At 36.8% G+C, this 20,966-nt stretch overlaps 1 protein-coding gene across 1 annotated transcript in view; it reads left to right on the top strand.

The window, feature by feature from the left end:
* Positions 1-20,966, top strand: part of FMN1 (formin 1) — an 89,036-nt gene that overhangs the window by 11,439 nt on the left and 56,631 nt on the right. Inside the window, exons 3-5 of the mRNA XM_083348128.1 lie at positions 10,591-10,652; positions 16,860-17,602; positions 18,877-19,027. Of these exons, the coding sequence (XP_083204254.1) occupies positions 10,591-10,652; positions 16,860-17,602; positions 18,877-19,027 (956 nt within the window). The remainder of the gene's footprint in view (positions 1-10,590; positions 10,653-16,859; positions 17,603-18,876; positions 19,028-20,966) is intronic.

The raw sequence follows: 20,966 nt of genomic DNA, 5'->3' as shown, positions 1-20,966 counted from the left end.
AACCAAAAGATTTATTTTTTTCAATCTCCTTTTCCTTGTCTTGATTTCAAGAAGTCTAATGTGACAAAGTTTTTTATCACCTTTTATTGACCTGTTTGCTGCATTATAATTACTTGATACTAGGATGCATAGTTTGGGAGACTAAGGTGCAATCATTCCACCAACGTTTCTTAAAACGTTAAACTTGTGTAAAGAGTCTGCCTATTGTTGGTCTGTACAGTATTTATGTATATATTGAAGCCGCTGTTCTGGAAATGATACTGAATTTACCATGACATATTTTTTTTTGTTCATACTAGTTCTAAAGATAATCACAAATTTTAAACATCACAAATTAATCTTGAGTGCTAGGATTGCTAATTCCAGGACAGTTGGAAGCATTTTCAATTGTTGGATTAAATGACAAATCAATATATTCTACTTACAGTAACTATGTGTTGTGTTGTAGTCAGTTTTTCCATCTCTTTCAACATATCATTTGTATTATCTGTCAGTAATTACTACCTTGAGTTGTTTGTAACAGGATGCTTGTATCATCAGTGATAGTAGTTGACCACTTTCTCTTCTGTCAGCCTTTTTACTGCCTTCATACTTGCAAATGATTTATTCAAATATATTTAAAGTATTCCTAAATAGATGTTTTCTATGCCTATATTCTGACTTTCACGTAAGCCTTTTGAATTTGTTAGAAGAAGAAAAAATACTTGTTCCAAAATGTTGTCATTGTATCATGTGCAATTCACGTTTGTTGATGCACTTTTGTTAATTTGCAAACCAAAACTTTATCAAAGCTTTAATAGAAATAATTCACTTCAGTTTTTAAATCGTGCAACTAGAGTTCAACAAAGCATAAAGTACTGACATCTAGTGGCTGAATCAGAAACTTGCAGAATATTAAAAATGTGTCTAACACCTTCAAAATAAAGATGAATGTGAAAATTAAACTGAAATGGGAAGATACTTTTAAACTTTACCTTTGCCATCACTTTTTCTATTAAAAATTGTCTTTTCATTTGAATTTCTCCCTAAGAAGAAAGTGCATAGGTCTATAATTTTTTTAAGCTTCCACTTGTATTATTATAAATATTTGCTATAAATATTTTCCTCAAGGGCTACTTGCTAACTGCCATTTCTTTTGTATTACATTTTTTGTTTATTACTATTGTTGCGAATTTTACATTTTATTCACCACCTAGGATTACTTTGGTGAGAGGTGTGGCTATATAAATAGAAAATAAATAAGGAAGGCCTCTTCAGATGTTTTTGCCTCTCCAGATACAGTATTTTATTTAGAAGCAGTGGTAAGGCAGAGTAACTGTCGTAAGTGGAAACATTTTATAAAAGGATAGCACTGTACCTTCAAAACAAAGACATATTGAGAAATACTTTCAGTCCCTCTCTGTTCATCCCCTACTTCCAAGGGTTGCATTGGCTGCCCCTGCTGTCCATGTTTAAAAGGCTACTTATTTTTTTGAGGCCCAACAGTGCAGACTTCTTTCAGTGCCAAGCTCTGAGCATTGCATGCTGTAGTTATTTAATACCTTCCTACAAGACTTCATAATACTTGCTGCACTGATGACTTTATGGCTGCTAGGCTTTCTCCAAAATTAGCAGTTTTCAATGCTGGTAAGTGAGGAAGAAACAGACAAGCGGGTGGAAGAGCAAGTTTTACCTCTTCAGTCTAGGAGTCTCAGCTACATCGAGATCACGGGAGGGTGTGTGAGCTTTTGTGTTCACAAGTAAATATGGTGAAAATGCTTGTGTAGAGCCGCTGTTGCATCTTTCCGCTTTACTATGATGTGTGGGCTAAGGTGTTTGACTAGTACTAGAGACATCCAGTCTCAACTTCACCCAAAGCCATTCTCTCGTGGTTCAACCTCCTTCACAAGGTTGTTATGGTAGGAAAGAGCATTATTTGTTTTATTTATTAATCTGGCCACACACCTCATGGAAAGTGACTTTGTGTCCTGCCTTGAGATCCTGACAGAAATATGAGGAATATTTCTAAGAAGCAAGCAAATACTGGCAGCCAGTAGGTCCCAAAAGATTCCCCACCCTTGTTGTAAAGCGCTACTTCCTTTGTTTTAACAGCTGTGTGGCGTAGAGGGAGTTTCTTTTCTACCTGTGCCCTCTATCAGTAAAGCTCTTAGGTAGATGAAGAAGTCTGCTTTATCAGCTTCCCCCGAGGAGGAAATTTTAAAGAGTAAAGATGGTCAAGATGATAAAAGGATTAACAATCAAATCCCATTTCTGTCTTCATATAGCTATGGAACATGAAACACAATGGTAACCACATTGGCAAAATCCAAAATACAGACCATAAGTTCTTAATTAAGTCAGTCAAGATTTAATAATAACTATAAACTTTTGAACATCTGTAAGGTATATCTCACTATGAAATTGCAGTTCTCATTTCTAAAATTGCTGTAAAACAGATTTTTCAGTGAGGTTCTGTACTGTAACCGTCATGTTTATTTGCAGAAACCTGAAGCCATTCCTTGCCTATATATAGATTGGCTTATAATAATAATAATGTCCTGATCTGTCTTCTCTTCTGTTAATCTAATTCACAAGAAGGATTGAAGTATTTGTTCTGAAGGATTTCTCAAGAACTTCCAGCCTGCTTTAAATGTAATAATCCTGAATAATGTACTTATCAAAGGCAAATATATAAATCCGCACGGTTTCTTGTTTATCATCTGAGCTTAGCTGTTATTTAATGTGCAACAAATACTGAGCTTCTGCTGTCTTATCTAAAAACAAAAATGTACTCTTCATCTTAAATCAGATAAAAAAGTTATTTTTGTCCCAAAACACAGTTTGATTGATAAAAGTAATCCAGATTCTCTTGGATATTTGCATCTTAGAAAGATCAGCAGAATTACCAGTAATAACATCAGCTTAAATTTTAACTCAGCCAGTTAAACAAATGCATGAGCGTCTCTTTTGATTGGCATAATGGCATTTGGAGACCTGTCATCACAAGTAGTTTTAGCTCCTTAATCAATTCCCCATCCAAGTATCTTCTGGACCAACAACTTGAACAATGGTGTCTTCTCAACACGTTTCTTAACAGGCAGAAGCAATAGCAGAAACTGAATCTGTGCTTTGCTGTATTTTATTTTTATTTTTTTGCCCAAATTGCAATTAGTGCAGCATTCTTCTAGGACAGGGGTAGGCAACCTTGGCTCTTTTATGACTCATGGACTTCAACTCCCAGAATTCCTGAGCCAGCATGACTGGCTCAGAAATTCTGGGAGTTGAAGTCCACGAGTCATAAAAGAGCCAAGGTTGCCTACCCCTGTTCTAGGACATCTTCCCAGTTCAGTAACCTTACAAGAAATCTAGAACTAATATGGCCAGGAAGTTTTGTATGATCAGGTGTTCAATGTCCAAGTGTGTCAACGTGCTGATAGAGTGTTAAATCCAACACTTAGCAGTAGTTCAGTGTGTTCCTTGCTTTTATCTTATGTTTCAGTTTTCTGTGCTGAGCTTTTGGATTGATATAGAAGCCCTTTGTATAAGAGAATGACTAATTGTTTCAATTTAATTACTATAAAAATATACTAAGGATAATATTTTTTAATTGTACTCTTTAGCTCACTGGGTATCTCTTAAGGAGAACAAATGGGTTGATAGAAAATATAATCCATGTTGATGTTTCTGTGTTAAATAAAGGCAATGTCTATATGATGTGAGGGCCATGTATATGAATTGTATAAAAGCCATATTGATCTAGGATAATAATAGGCCTGCTTCATAAGAAAATTGTGTCCGCGTTATTGTTTTTAGGTAAAAAATAAACTAACAAAAGTGGGTGAAAGGGTGTATCTTTGATGACAATAAGATGTAATAGCTTGTTTAAGGTTTTTTCCTTGCCCTTTTGTGAAAAAGAAACACCTAATTGAAATAAGAAAGAGTAGATATCAGCAGTCCATTCTTGCAATAGGTATAGATTTATATTTTCACTTTGGATAGATTTAATTTGGCTACTCACCTAATATGTGTAGTTTAATATAAAAACTATACATAACTGAGAGAAGAAGAAAAAAAGAAATTTCAGGGTATTTGAAGTTACATTTAGCATATAATCAAATAGTGACCTTTGGTTTTCTTTTCTTTGGGGAGGGAATTGTTTGTTTGCATAGATCAGAATGCCTTGGTTTTATTTATTCCTTTACTGCATCTTTCTTCAATTTATGCTCAAACTCAGTACTATGGAAATACCACAAGAATCTTATTCCTTGTATAAGATGAGATGACAGGAGAAATGAAACATATTTTCCCTGTCTTTCTTTAGCATAGTATACATCATTTATCTTGTTATACTGTATGCATATATACCCATTTTAATATATACAATATTACTGTTTTTAGCATTTGCTTGCTTACTTGTTCATATTATCTATTTGTTCTCTCGCTTCTTCGTTGCCCATTGTCTTGTTTTGTCTCTTTAATAAGAATCAGTAAAATCAGGAGTTTTAGCTACCCTTAAAAGGCTAAGGGACGCGGTGGCTCAGTGGGTTAGGATGCTGAGCTTGTCGATCAGAAGATCGGCAGTTTGGCGGGTTGAATCCCAAGTGCCGCGTAGCAGAGTGAGCGCCTGTTACTCGTCCCAGCTTCTGCCAACCTAGCAGTTCGAAAGCACGTAAAAATGCAAGTAGAAAAATAGGGACCACTATGGTGGGAAGGTAACAGTGTTCCGTGCGCCTTTGGCGTCTAGTCATGCCGGCCACATGACCACGGAGACGTCCTCGGACAAGCACTGGCTCTTCGGCTTTCAAATGGAGATGAACACCGGCCCCTAGAGTTGGAAATGACTAGCACGCATGTGCGGGGGAACCTTTAGCTTTACCTAAAAGGCTATATTTCTCTTAATAGTGGCTGGTGTTCCTTACGGACCTGACCCTACAGTCTCATAATCCTCTGTTTCACAACAGTGTCACTTGCTTAGGGTTCAGAAACTGTGGACAAACCTGCAGAGTCAAAAAATGCTGCTTCAACCTACATTGCTTCAATGGAACTCTCAGTCAAAAGCTATCTTGGCTTTTCATTCCTTGACATCTTCTCTTCTTTTTCTTGAAGCAGAAGGAGGAAAAAGCAAAAGGAGATGAGGAACCCTTGGCAAACATGACAGAATCTGTATGATACTTCCACAGGTTACTTAAAGAGTTAGGTAGTCCATGGGTCTACTCTCCCATCCCTCTGATTCAAGAGCTAAACAAATTTGTAGCTGCCAATTATACTTTTTTCCAGCAAAAGCAGTGGTGGGATTCAAATATGTGAATAACAGGTTCTCTGTGTGGATGCCACTTCCAGAAGTCCATTCTGGGCCTGGGCAACAAAAAATTAGCTACCAGTTCTGCCAAAGTGGTACGAACTGGCTGAATCCCACCACTGAGCAAAAGCCTTAGGCAACTCTACAACAATGCCTAGTAAACTGACTTGACTTTCCCAGTAGTTCAACTTTAGGAGATGGTGGCAAGGGGAGGAGGAAGTCAGTAATAATCTATTATTTCTGCAATCATATCAACTGCTGGATCACAGTTCTATCTATAAACTTAAATAGCCCTCCATTCATGAAAAAAGCACCTCAAGATTCACCTCAGGATTACTATAGATTACTTCAAGAGATGGAAGATGTCTAATTTCACTTTTGTATAACTAGTTAATATTACTCTCATAGTAATATATTCTCATCTAGATGAAGGCCAGTTGTAGGAAAGAAAATGTCTTTAAGTCAACATGGATTTATGACAATATGTACAAACTTTGACTGAGAAGGAAGAATACACCTTTCTTAAATAAGACTGAGGAGGACATGGTAATATTTATTAGTACTTGGGATAACAAAATGTATATTGTTCTTCTTTAACAAAATAAACACACACAAACAAACACACACACACACGCTGTTGGTGTGAACTCCCAGCTTGGTAATTAGGTTGCAAACATTTCGTCTCTTTTTTGGGGGGAATCTCCAGTGCTGTTTGAATTGTGTTCTGTTTATTTGGAATGTTGCTTCCAGTATTTCAGTTGAACTAGCTCTCTCAGTGATTGGTAGGAGGGGTCGATGTCAATGTGTCTGTTCACTGATTGGTTGGTGTAGAACCAGGCCTTGAGAAATTCTCTTCCTCTCCTCGGGTTTGCTTGGGTTATAATTCTGGTCCCGGTTAGATCGAACTTGTGTCCTTCCAAGTCCTTGTGGATGGACATGAGGGACAATGGGTTGTGTCTTTTGATAGCCAGGGAGTGCTCATGCAGTCTGGTAGATAGCTTTTTTCCTGTTTGGCCCACAGAGTTCTTTTCACAGTTGTTGCACTGGACTTGGTATATCATGCCTGATCTATGATTTGTTTCTGTTGGCTCTTTAGGTTTTGATAGGATCCATCTGAGAATTGAGGCTGGTTTGTGGGCTACTGTGAGGTTGTGTTTGTGTAGTAGTCTTGCTGTCAGCTCTGAAATGTTCAGTGTGTAAGGAATTGTGATTCGTTTGGTCATTGCTGTTCCCGAATGGAGATGAAACGTTTGCAACCTAATTACCAAGCCCAGAGATCAAACCAATAGCCCAACTATGTGTGTGTGAGTGTGTGTGTGTGTGTGTGTATGTATATGTACATATGTGTATATCTATGTGCACTTATATGCATACATACATACACATACAAACACACTTCATAGTTTTCTTTAGAGAAAATGTGGCAATTTTGTCTTAACTATTTTATCTATGATTGCTTGTTTCATGTGGGAGTACTAGTAATGTACGCAATTTTACTTTATTTAATTGAATTTGCTGTGAATTTTTATTTATTATTGCTAGGTCCAAAACTTTCAGCAATCTATCCACTATGACTCCAATATAATTTACCAGATAAGTATATTAAATTTAGGTTAAATAACAACCAATTAAATAGCAAACATTTTTGGAAGTGCTATTTTAGGGTGTTTCTAAGTTATTGAAATGAGAAAGTGGGACCTTCATATATAGCAGGCATGTCAAACTGCCGGGGCACAGGCTGGATGCATCATACTAAAACCACACCTGCCCCATTGCCGGCAATGGGGAAAAAGTCGTGATATGTTGCATGTCACATGACGTCGCAAGTTTGACATGCCTGATATATAGCTATCAAGGTTATGTTAGAATATCTCAGATGGTCACCAAGAGACAATTCCATGTGCATTATTTCGTAAGTGTGTTTAGACTACAGTATGTATGTATAGATCAAGTATCACTCCTTTCTTTTTTTTCTCCCATTTCTTTCACCATCTTTATGTCTTAAGTTTTTCTTTTAGATATTTTTTATAATTCCTCTACTGCAAATTAGGAATTATAGCGTGTATGTATACGAATACACTTTCCATTCCGTTTTCCTCTTTTAGAAATCACTATTTTGTTTCGTTTTGTTTTGTTCTGACAGTTCTATTACTACAATAATAGCATTATAGTAATAATATAATAACACACACACACACACACACACGCCTCCTTACTCTGTTTCATCTATAATACATTTTCTGGATTATTATTAAGAATTCCCTTAAGAGGGTGAGCACTAAAGAATCTGATGACCACACACTAACCACAACACTAATTTGCACATCCACAAGAAACCACACATTGTGCTAACTGAGACTAGGCTAACAGTGTTGGGGGCAGGGTGTCTGTGAACACAACTGGAGTTATTCAGTGCCTGCTTTCTTAAGATATTCTATATGGAGTAGCTTTTCTGAGCACTTTTAAAGGTGTTTCAATTACCCAACACATAGAGATACCAGTTCATTAATTTCTGCTAATGAGTGCTATTCATTCAATGGGAAATAGTTGTTAATTGCCAACCCATGTTTTCATTTTTTGCTTACATTCTAGACATAGTAACTTGGGGAAAAGATGAAAATGCTTATGTATCTTTTCTCATTTTTTCACTGTTTTCTTACAGCGCTTTTATGTATTTTTTTTCTTTTTGAAAATGTATCAGCATCACTATAATTTTTGTGTTGCTGTTTTTTTTTTCTTTTTTGTTATTAATGAAAAAGTTGTTGTTAGTTGTGAAGTCGTGTCCGACCCATCGCGACCCTATGGACAATGTTCCTCCAGGCTTTCCTGTCCTCTACCATCTTCTGGAGTCCATTTAAGCTCACACCTACTGCTTCAGTGACTCCATCCAGCCACCTCATTCTCTGTCGTCCCCTTCTTCTATTGCCCTCAATCTTTCCCAGCATTAGGCTCTTCTCCAGTGAGTCCTTCCTCCTCATTAGGTGGCCAAAGTATTTGAGTTTTAGCTTCAGGATCTGGCCTTCTAAAGAGCAGTCAGGGTTGATCTCCTCTAGGACTGACCGGTTTGATCGCCTTGCAGTCCAAGGGACTCGCAGGAGTCTTCTCCAGCACCAGAGTTCAAAGGCCTCAATTCTTTTGCGCTCAGCCTTTCTTATGGTCCAACTTTCACTGCCATACATTGCAACTGGGAAGTCCATAGCCTTGACTATACGCACTTTTGTTGACAGGGTGATGTCTCTGCTTTTTAGTGTGCTGTCTAGATTTGCCATGGCTTTCCTCCCGAGGAGCAAGCGTCTTTTAATTTCTTGACTACAGTCCCCATCTGCAGTGATCTTGGAGCCCAGGGAAATAAAATCTGTCACTGCCTCCATTTCTTCCCCATCTATTTGCCAGGAATTGAGAGGGCCGGATGCCATGATCTTGGTTTTCTTAATGTTTAGTTTCAACCCAACTTTTGCACTCTCCTTCTTCACTCGCAACAAGAGACTCTTCAGTTCCTCTTCACTTTCTGCCATTAGAGTGGTATCATCTGCATATCTTAGGTTGTTGATATTTCTTCCAGCAATCTTAATTCCAACTTTTGACTCCTCTAGCCCTGCCTTTCTCATGATGTGCTCTGCATATAAGTTAAATAGGCAAGGCGACAGTATACAGCCTTGCCGGACACCTTTCCCAATTTGGAACCAATCAGTGGTTCCGTGTCCAGTTCTCACTGTTGCTTCTTGGCCCGCATATAGGTTTCTCAAGAGACAAATAAGATGTTCTGGTACTCCCATCTCTTTAAGAACTTGCCACAGTTTGTTATGATCCACACAATCAAAGGCTTTAGCATAGTCAATGAAGCAGAAGTAGATGTTTTTCTGGAACTCTCTAGCTTTCTCCATGATCCAGCGTATGTTGGCTATTTGATCTCTAGTTCCTCTGCCTCTTCGAAATCCTGCCTGTACTTCTGGTAGTTCTCGATCCACATACTGCTGGAGTCTAGCTTGTAGGATTTTAAGCATAACTTTACTAGCATGAGAAATGAGTGCAATGGTGCGATAGTTGGAACATTCTTTGGCACTGCCTTTCTTTGGAATTGGAATGTAAACTGATCTTTTCCAATCCTGTGGCCACTGTTGAGTTTTCCAAATTTGCTGGCAAATTGAGTGTAGCACTTTTACTGCATCGTCTTTTAAGATTTTGAATAGCTCAGCTGGAATACTGTCACTTCCACTAGCTTTGTTGTTGCTCAGCTTTTCTAAGGCCCATTTCACTTCACATTCTAGGATGTCTGGCTCGAGGTCAGTGACCACCTCATTGTGATTATCAGGGACGTTAAGCTCATTCTTGTATAGTTCTTCTGTGTAATTTTGCCATCTCTTCTTAATCTCTTCTGCCTCTGTTAGGTCCCTGCCATTTTGGTCCTTTATCATGCCCATTTTTGCATTCATCTCTCCAATTTTCTTGAAAAGATCTCTGGTCCTCCCTATTCTATTGTTTTCTTCTATTTCTTTGCACTGTTCATTTAAGAAGGCATTCTTATCTCTTCTAGCTATTCTCTGGAATTCTGCATTCAATTGGGCGTATCTTTCTTTTTCTCCCTTGCCTTTTGCTTCCCTCCTTTCCTCAGCTATTTGCAAAGCTTCCTCAGACAGCCATTTTGCTTTCTTGCATTTCTTTTCCTTTGGGATGGTTTTGGTTGCTACCTCTTGTACAATGTTGCGAACCTCTGCCCATAGTTCTTCAGGCACCCTGTCTATCAGATCTAATTCCTTAAATCTATTTGTCACCTCTACTGTATATTCAACGGGGATATGATTTAATTCATACCTGACTGGCCTGGTGCTTTTCCCTACTTTCTTCAGTTTAAGCCTAAACTTTGCAACAAGAAGCTCATGGTCTGAGCCACAGTCAGCTCCTGGTCTTGTTTTTACTGACTGTATAGAGCTTCTCCATCTTTGGCTGCAGAGCATATAGTCAATCTGATTTCTGTGTTGACCGTCTGGTGATGTCCATGTGTAGAGCCATCTCTTGGGTTGTTGGAAAAGAGTGTTTGCTATGACCAATGAAAAAGTAATAAAATAAAAATAAAAAATATTACCCTAGAAGCCATTAATACAAAATGAAAAGCAAAATAATTTATTGTAGCAAAATGTAAATTTAGTGCACTGTGCTTCAATATATTTTAAAGTTCCAATTTATACTTTGTTTACTACACTGCAGTCAGGAAAAGCTGTATGATATCAGATAGGGTAATTCCTTTGATATTTGTGCTGGTGTCTCAGAAACCTTTGTAACATTGGTCTGACATATTATTTCACTTTTTGTAGAGTACCATGCTGCAATTTTGCAGTTAAAAAGGGAACATAAGGATGAAATTGAGAAACTAAAAGTAAGTATCCTTGGGCATTTATTTCTACAAAAATATTTCCTCTTCCACTATTGAATTATTATACAAACTTGTTGAATGTTCTTATTAGGCATCTTCTGTATTGAAAATATTTTTCATTTTCAAATATTGTCAGAATTGTAAACATTCTCAAATAACACTTCCTTAGAGAAATAATAGACCTCTGTGAATGCCAAGCTTTGTTAACTGTTAGAGAGACCACAGGATAATATAAATCAATCTTGTCCCCACCATTCATGCTGAACTGCTGACTTCATTTATCTTAATGAAACCATCCCTGTATTTAAAGATTAGGAAAAATATTTTAGGTTAATATATTTGGATTTGTTTGGTTAGCTATTCACTGCAATTGGGTTTTCAGGAACAAGGATTTAAAGTTTGTTATCTAAGAGTCTTCATTTTCTGTGTTATTCAAGAAGAATATATTTAGTTAAACTGATCCATGTATTGCTTCAGAAATCCACACATCTGTCTGATCTGAAAAAAAGGATACAGAATAAACAATTACATTTACAAAAAGTAATATTTCTATTATTCTATTTTCCTTCCCAATACAAGAGTAAGTTAAATGAAAAACAGAAGCATATGCCATCATGTAATACATTTATTCCCAAAGTACCTGATGTGTACATAAGTTTTTTTACAGTCTTTGTTGATAATATTCTTTTTCTAATTGTAGTTAACTATTTCCACTGAACTGTACTTGAAAAAGTAGCATCCAATATACCTATTTGACACCTGGTTGTAAGACCAAACTCAGCAGTATCAATTTTGCTGTGAGTCCAAAACCACCTGAGTCTATACTGTTTCATCCCATTGATTTGTTGGGGGGGAGGACAATGCATTTCTCATTTTTTGGATAATGCAAATTTGGGAAGGTCAACTCTTTCATCCTCTGAGACATTTAAAGCAAAATGGTTGGGACCTTATGGGTCACCAGATGGTGTTGGATCGGTCTTTGTCATTCCTAACCATTGACTATGTTTGGCTGCATCTGATGGAAGATCATTCCAACAACATCTGGAGGATGACGGGGTTCCTTGCCTGTTATGTACAACCAAATTACAAATCTATTTTTTTTTAAAAAAAATCTCCACTAGAGGTCAGTTAAACATCTCTTTCTCTTCCTGAGAGAGAAAAAAATGTTTCAGGATTAGTCGCTTCCTGTTCTCTCCTATCTTAGAGATATTAACATTTTGTAGAATATTTTTCACATGGTACCTTGCAGTAATTAACTTTTCCTGTGGACAGGCCTCTGGTTATATATTGTACATCAAAGGAATGTACAGATAGAAATGTACAGGTGGAAAATTCAGAACTTAAATACAAATATTCAGATGATTTTTGTTTATTGAATATGAGTAACAAATTGCAAAGTAAAGCTCTTGTTAGTTATTATAATGACTTCTTCAAAAGAAGGTGAAAGGGAATAAAGTTTCTATGGAGTGAGCAATTGGATTAAGAATTAGGGGGCACTTTCCATTAAATTCTTTAAATAAGAGAATTACAGATTTAACTCTTTGTTAATTAAACAGATGAAAAATTAGCAATTTCTGAACATCTCAGAGAGTGGGATCATCCTAAGCTTTCCTGTAGGCTATTTTGTAGTAGATTTGATTATAATGTTAATGGTTAATATTAATCAATCTTTACTTAAAGTAATATTGCTAAGCACATTGATTTGTGCTTCTTAGATTGTAAGCCGCCCTGAGTCTTCGGAGAAGGGTGGGATATAAATGGGATATAAAAAATTTACATAAATATGAGCTTTCACCGGTGTGACTACTGCCTGTCGATGGCCTTCAGGATAGGCTGACACAGGAAATAAAGATTTGTCCCATGTTTGGGGCGTAGCAAGGTAATCTAAAAAATAGTTAACAAGCATTTGTCATATATCTCCCCTTGCTTCTCTGCTAACAAAGCAACATAAATTTTAACATAAATATTACAAGTTAACTTCCATTTATAATTTTTCCCAAAGTTGCACCAGAGCATATCACAAAGTATATACCTAGCACGCAATATCCACCTTCTTATCACACCGTAAATATACGTACCAACCAAATAGCAAATCATAACCTACAAAATATCAGTAAGCACTACTACAAATCTTCCCAATTAAATTTTCATAATCATCTTAAAACTAAAGCAACATAAAATATTACATAGTTATTTTATAAGGGTGAAAAGTATATCCCCAAATATTTAGCCCTTCTAACAATTTTAATTCCCATAATCCTTATTACATTATTATCTCCTGCAGTTATGCAACTAAATCTTCAGGCTTGGTTCATTCGTCTAGAAGCAGCACGCCTCTTCCAATTTCTGGCCTCCTCCAGTGGTACTGAAATTTGATCCACTCCTGTAACTTTCTCATCTGTCTGTATTATTCCTTCAGCATCTTGTAGATTCTCTCTGTATCGTTGAGACTCTCTCTCACCTTTTTTCTTTGTAGATTCCAAAAATGGTATGGGGGCTGCTTTTAAAACATTACTGTAGAAATCACGTGCCTGAATCACCATAGTAAAACAATGCCTCGTACCTTCATAGGTCACCACCATACCCACTGGTATCTGCCATCTAAACTTGATATCACGTCGTCTCAATTCTTGTGTCAAAAAAGCAAATTCCTTCCTTTTTCTTAAAATTCTTGAAGGGTTCTCTTTTAAAATCAGAACTTTTTGCTCAGCAATTACAAAATCAATATTGTAGGAGGCCTGGATAACTTATCTTCCATTATTTCATCTGCTGGTCGTCTCAGCACCCCTTCCAAAGCCTCAGAAACCATTTTTTTCAAATTTTCCTTAAGATTTTCTTTTAGGCCTCTAATCCTTAAAGCAAACTGCATCTGATAATACTGTGTCGAGATCAAATCATAATAAATTTTCTCTACCACATTTTCAGTTTCTGTCATTTTTGCTTCCAGTCTAATATCATTTTGAGTAAGATCTTCCACTCTTTCATCCAAATTCTCAATACATTTAGCCATGCCTTGCAATGCAAATAAAATGTCTGCTCTCAGTTCTGTTAATTTCTCTGTAATCTTTTCATCCATAACCTTAGCTAGTTTTTCTGTTAACTTCTCCTCCAACTTTTTATCCATTATCTCAGCAAATTGTTGCATTTGCTTTTCCATAGTCTCTTGCAGCAGATTCTGCAGATCTTTTACTGTAAGAGCTGATGCAGATACGGGTGCAGGGGACAATAAAGTTTTCAATGAAGACTGCTGCACCAGAGCAGGAACTTTAGAAGATATAACCGCCATTTTCACCCACTATTGTTAGCTACGCACTTCCACTTACGAGCTCAGCAAAGTCCATTGAGTTAAAGATCAAAACACCATCTTCACCAAAATCTCCTGCATCGCTCTGCCTGCGTCCTCATTCTCAAAAGTTCTTCCTTGCTAGCAGGGATGGTTGCGAACGCCCTGTTCTGCTCCAAAAAACCCAGAGCAGAGGCGCCTTGCAGTCCGGAGCATGCCCAGGCTTCGCGGGGGGGGGGAAATCAATCCTTTAACTTTAAGTTCTGGCGGCCCCGGAGAGCTCTACCCCTACCTGGGCGCTCACCCCCTCCTCTTCTCCCGAGGAGGGGGCTTCTGAGCCGCCGAAACAGCTGATTGGCGCTGTTTTCGGCAGCTCTACGGAGCCGCGAGGCTGACAGCCAAAAAATGGCTGCCTTCGGCGACGCCTTGCCACCGGAAGTCCCCCCCTTCACTTTGCTTGTTGGAAGTCAGTTGGGAAGGTACAAATGGTGATCATATGACTTGGAGATACTTCAACCATTGTAAATACGTGTGGTTGCCCAGCACCCAAATTTTAATTCTTTGACCATAGAGATGCAGCAGTGGTCATGAGTATGAGGTCCTATCATTAGTCACTTGTTTCAATGTCATTGGAACTTTGAACGATCACTAAACAAACGGTTGTGAGTTGAGGACTTCCTGTATTTGACCAGGAAATTGTACTTGGGCAAGTAAGAAGAGCCAAAGTGAGGTGGCAAACTATAATACAATGCAAAAGAATACTATGCCACCTTATGTTTCTACCAGATTCATTATGAAATAAACTTTAAGAAATTTCCTTCTGTAAAACTTATTTGAAATTAAGTACTATAAAACATACATGCATATAGTACTTTTGCTGTCAAGTATACATGTGTAGGATTGGGCTATAAAAATATGCATTTTGTCACTGTATCGTTTTTTGCAGCTCAGAACTGGTTTCTCAAGCACACCCATTTGTTTATTTACTTTGCAAAACACAGTTTTGTTAGGCAATAATAGGAGGGAGTCAAGATGAGACATGAGTCACTTCCACCTGCTAAAGCAATATATTGCTGATGGCAGAACAAGCTGTTAGGAGCAAGAGATCTACCACTGTTAAGATTAAAAATTGAAGAAAAGCTGTGTCCAAGGAAGAGATGTGTTACTCCACATCAAAAATTCCAGACAAACTAGGGGCCTCTTAGGATGATAACACAAAGTTAGTTCAGGCTAAGAGTCCCTAACTAATTTCTAACATTGTTAATTTATTGAGGGCTCTAAAAACATGAGCTTCCTCTATCTGTGTTGGCAGAATTTAGGTTTAGCAAAGATAGATATTTAACAACTTTGGTTGATTTTCAGCACTTTGGATCAACAACCAGATGCTAGCATCTGGAAGCTGTGTGCACAATCCCATTTGGGATACAGATAGAACAACATTGACAGAATTACCATATAAAAGAATGAAACTGATTTGCAAGACAGAGAAGAGGCTGAAATTCCCATAATCTGGGTTTCATTTTGGAAACAGCCACTATCAATTCTCATTCACTCCACATTTTGGGGGGGATCGATATTTGCTGTTTATGGGACGCGGTGGCTCAGTGGGTTAGGACGTTGATCTTGTCGATCAGAAGGTCGGCAGTTTGGCGGGTCGAATCCCGAGTGCCGCATAGCAGAGTGAGCGCCTGTTACTCATCCCAGCTTCTGCCAACCTAGCAGCTCGAAAGCACGTAAAAATGCAAGTAGAAAAATAGGGACCACTACGGTGGGAAGGTAACAGCATCCTCTGGTGTCTAGTCATGCCGGCCACATGACCACGGAGACGTCCTTGGACAAGCGCTGGCTCTTCGGCTTTGAAACGGAGATGAGCACCGGCCCCTAGAGTTGGAAACGACTAGCACGCATGTGCGGGGGAACCTTTACCTTTACCTTATTCTTAATATATTTGATATGCTTGAAATAAATTACAGTAGAATTTCATTATTACTGAAGAGGAAGCTCAGCTACTTGTATGACTGCAGATTCCTACTATATTTACTTGTCATGGATGGCATATATTAATACTATTAGGAAGCCTATCTATTTTCATAGACTATTGGCTATTTTTCCAGTTCATGTGTAACTGAGTGGAAACAATGGATATGCTGCAAGATGTAATAGATGATCTTCAGAAGGTTTACATGATTCTCTAATATCTTTGATGTTCAGAGGAAATTATTTCTGATAACTTTTGAAACAGTCTCAGGATACCCTCTCACTGCAAAGAAGAATGTCTGATGTAAGATATACTGAGTTTATTTCAATGCCTCTTTTTTCTTATAAAGTAGTATGCAACGTATTTGTTTTGGCTTCAGGTAAAGTAGAAATGATTCAAACTAAAAAGTCATTATTTTTTCCCTACAGTCAGAAGGCAGCACATGGTACTGTTCATACCAAGATTATAATAAACAGATATTTCATCCCAGAATAATCAATATATGAACAAACTCTCACATTTTTAGGCAAAAAAGAAATAAATCCCAATAAATCATATGCATCCAAAATGTTCATTAAGGAAATCTGTAAAAACTAATAAGAAGACTTTTAAATTTTCCCTGTGTAAATTTGTTGCTGTAAATACAACCTGCATTTGTAGACAGGGCACAATAATCTAACACACCGTGGCATTTTACTTATCATAAGCTCATAAGACAAAGAGCGATTATTAGTGCAGATTAGCTTCCTGAAGTCTGGTATCTTTCAGATACATTGGACAAACTCTCTTGTCAAGAATATTCTTTGCCTTTGGGGGAGAAATTTAATTCAGACATACCTGGGGAACAGTAGCTTGGGGAGACCACTGTAAACCATCATAAATTGTATGCAGAATAAATAAGGCAAAGGTTCACACGGTTATACATTAACTTTTCAATATTCTTTCACAGTCTGAGTTTGAACTCAAAGTCTTTCATATTCGAGGAGAACACGCTTTATCAATAACAAAGCTTGAGGAGCATGTTCTGTATTTAAAAAATGAACTGGAAAATAGGTTATGCAAGCAAAGTGAAGAAGCAAATGATGCCTGTGTATCCACCGAAGATGACTACCCACCAAAGACATACAGAAATGTCTGCATCCAGACAGACAGAGAAACTTTTTTAAAGCCAAATGAAGATGAAACACGGACACCAAAAAATAATCAAAAAATTCCTAAGAAACTTTCTAAACCCTATTTGAATAACAATGTTTCAGCTTCAGCTGATCATAAAGAAATAGGCAGTTCTGGCCAAACCTCAGGGATTGTTTTTTCAAAGTTGGACCAAACAACGCCACCACCTCCTCCTCCACCACCACCACCTCTTCCTTTCTCACTATCTGATTCAATTCCACCACAACCACCACCATTGCCGACAAGCTTGAGATCTGCCCATCCACTGGTGCCGCCGCCACCACCACCACCACCACCACCACTTCCTTCAGCTTTTGGCGTTCATAAGCCCTCTATACCTCCCCCACCGGGGCCACCTCCAACAGGAACAGGGCCTCCTCCACCACCACCTCTGCCGCCACCACTGCCACTTGGCTCTAATTTTTCTTCAAGAAGTCAAGATCTTCGAAAACCTGCAGTTGAACCCTCTTGTCCCATGAGGCCGCTCTACTGGAACAGAATCCAAATATCAGATAGCAGGTATACAGTTATGTCTTCTTGCTTATACATAGAAGGTGTGGGTATATTGTGTACCCACATACATACATACGTGTACGTGGGTGTGCAATTCACTAAAGAGAAGAAGAACAAGAGACAAAATTATGAGAAATACTCAAATAAATTAAGAGAAATTTTAACAATTTGTTTAGACTGCTTTGTGTCATCAAATATTTTCTCCCATAACTCCTATGAAGTTTCATAGCGCCCTTGTTCAGACTTATACTTATGGCTTACACAGCAGTGTCATTTGACATAAAGTATTCCCAGGATGACCTAGGATATAGTTGCTTGTAAGGGTCCCAGAGAAAAGACTGAAGGTGTCCTTGCAGCAATATTTTGATTTATTTTTTTTACTTTTTTGCTGCTATATTAATTGCATGTTAACTATTGAAAAATAGTGAAGCATTCACAGGAAAGGAAGATAATACTATAAGCAATGTCAATAATATCTCGGCGGTCCATTTGCCACATTTGGCTTCCCTTTTGCCTTTTCCTCTTTTTCTTTCCATGGCTATATCATGGAAAAAAGAATAAACTGTATTACATGACAGGGATAAGTAGAATGCTGTTTGAGTGACACCTGCTGGAGGAAAAATGTCAGTTGCTGCTACTAAAGAAAACACTTTTTTTCCTTTGCTAAAAGGCAATGGGAAATAAATGAAAAAATAAATACTGTTTTTAATTGCAGCAGTCAACAATAGGTTTTGTGAATTAAACATTACAAAAGGAATGTAGACAATGCTAGAGTATTCTGCGAGGTAGTCCTTGCCTTCTGCTGATAAGTTTTTCTTCATCTTGTATGTATCCATCCACAGCAATAGTGAGGAAATATTGATTGGTTTCGAATATTGTGATAAATTACTAAATCATACTTCAATTGCAGTTTGTTGAAGAAGACATCGTGGTCTCTCACAAATTATTCTTATTTAATTCATGTGTCACACTAAACTGAGCATGATATACATACCTTAACTATAATAATAAAAGATTTTGAAGAGTTACTTTGCTTCTCCAAGCTTTCCTAAAAAGAAAAGTAGTACGTAGAGGAGACAGGAGAGATAAGAAGATCTTGTTGTTCAGTAAATAATTTTAAAAAATATTTGTTATCTGTGCGATACGAAAAAAAAATTGAGATAACTGTTGGGTTCTTCATATGAAACATTTTTTTTCCAAAAGTGATCTAATCCATCTGCAAAACAGCTTTATCTTTAAGAGACAATTTATAAATGTTTCTCTCTTTTTTCTTATTTTAGTCAACAGTCAATGCCAACTCTTTGGGAGTCATTAGAAGAACCCGACCTTTGTGATACAAATGAATTTGAATACTTATTCTCAAAAGAAACAGCTCAGGAAAAGAAAAAAGTACTAGCTGAGTCTTATGAAAAGAAAACAAAAACCAAAAAGGTATTTTTTTTTATTTTCCAACTATTGTTTTTTTAAAAAATAATTTTATTGAGCATTTTTAATTATTTAGATTTTTAGCATAGAATAAAAATTACAATAACATTTAAATTAAAAAAAATCTACGGACAAGGGATATAGAAATTGGAGCAAAGTTATCTGTTTCTGATTCGCCAAGAATTTTTATGAAAGTCAGCATCTGGTATTAATTTTTTTCAGATTTTTTTCAGGCTGTTAATTAGTCTTTTAAAATAGTACTTCCATCAAATAAAGAACATGACTATTAGTACCCACATAATTATAACCTAAAATTAAATCTTCCTTGGTGCATATGCCATGCTGTTTTGGCATTGCTCCCAACTGAATGAGATGACCCTGCTTTTACTTTTAATACCAATCAGGCAACAGAAATTTAAAGTTATTTTAAAAATACTGTTTCATATTTTACAATCTTCTCTAGATACTAAATGTGAATTATTTTGCTTTGAAAGAAAAAATTGGATAGAATGAATCTGCATTTTGCACAGAAATCTTACTTATTGCAATAGATTGGTATCATTCTACCTTTCCTAAAACAAAAACTGGATTCACACATATGGTTTATTTGATTATTTTATTGTAAAATGAGATGTATTTAGACAATTCACTAAGCCATAATTTACAATGAGACCAAGCTACATGTATAGTTTTGATACTAATCTCTAAGATTCTAAACAACACATGGCCTTTTAGTTTGAAGCCATTCTGTGAACTACTCTCCCCCTGGAAACAAATTATGCACTTGTCTTATTTCAACTAAATAATTTTATTTGCCTGATCATTTGACATCTTAGAAGGATTCTGTTTTCCTACCCATGACCATTAGGTGTGTGTCATGTATGTGTTTCACTTTGAGAGCGGGTAACTAAATTTCATTTTTGATGTGTGCTGTTGTGCCCACAGTAAAAAAAATGACAATAAAGGTTGTCTTATCTTGTTTATACAGTTTTAATTTGTACTAAATTGTTTGTTAGGAAAAAGAGAAGGAGAAGGAGATGTAACTGAAAAGCAGACAGCAATAAGTACATCATGAATTGGGGTACTACAAACAATCAAGATGTATTAGTTTTCTAGGTTTTTCAGAAGTGGTTTACCATTGCCTCCTTCCTAAGGTTGAGTCAAAGTAACTGATTCAAGGTCATCTATCTGGCTTCATGTCTAAGGTGGAACTTGAACTCACAATCTCCCGTTTCTAGCCTTAACCACTAGGCAAAACTTGCCTTCTAGATGTATTGTAATTAGCCCTTAAGGAAGAATATCTGCAATTCACCTTCTGTTGTGAGAAAGTATACATATTTTTCAGTATGATGATTACCTGAAGTATGGAGTGAAAATTCTCAAATACATAGCTCAGATAATATTTTTTGAAATTTAAATAACTCAGTATTGCTGAGGTTTATTATTTGCCATATGTCAGTTTCTCTTATGGAAGCTAACATTACCAAACTAAGGCTATTATACTTTCCTTATACAAAGAAAGGGGATAAATATCAAGCAATTTGTGTCACCTACATGATATAAATAAGGCTCCATCCATCATTTTTAGCTTTTTAGTGCAATAATTACTATATCAGTGACAGAAGATAATGGGTGTTCTGCTTCTAACTGGCTTCATATAATCAGTAACACATGTTCTCATTTACAATGAATGTCAATATTTTGAATAAGGAACATTTTTTATATTTTAAAAGAATGTCATCAGGTTTGTTGCTTATTTCATAATTATGAAAGATTATAAGTTACTATTTCATGGTGTTTGTAAAAATGATTTGAGAATTCTGCATCAGCATTTTATAACAGCCTCTAAGCCATTAGTACCAGAATTTGACCAGTGTAAGCCTGCTGTGAGTTTCAGCAGCTTTTACAATTTAGGATCATTGCCAGATGTCACACAATTTTTAAA

The sequence above is a fragment of the Vipera ursinii genome, assembly GCF_947247035.1.
Source record: "Vipera ursinii genome assembly, chromosome: 1".
NCBI lineage: Eukaryota > Metazoa > Chordata > Lepidosauria > Squamata > Viperidae > Vipera > Vipera ursinii.
This window is presented reverse-complemented; position numbering and strand designations above follow the sequence as displayed.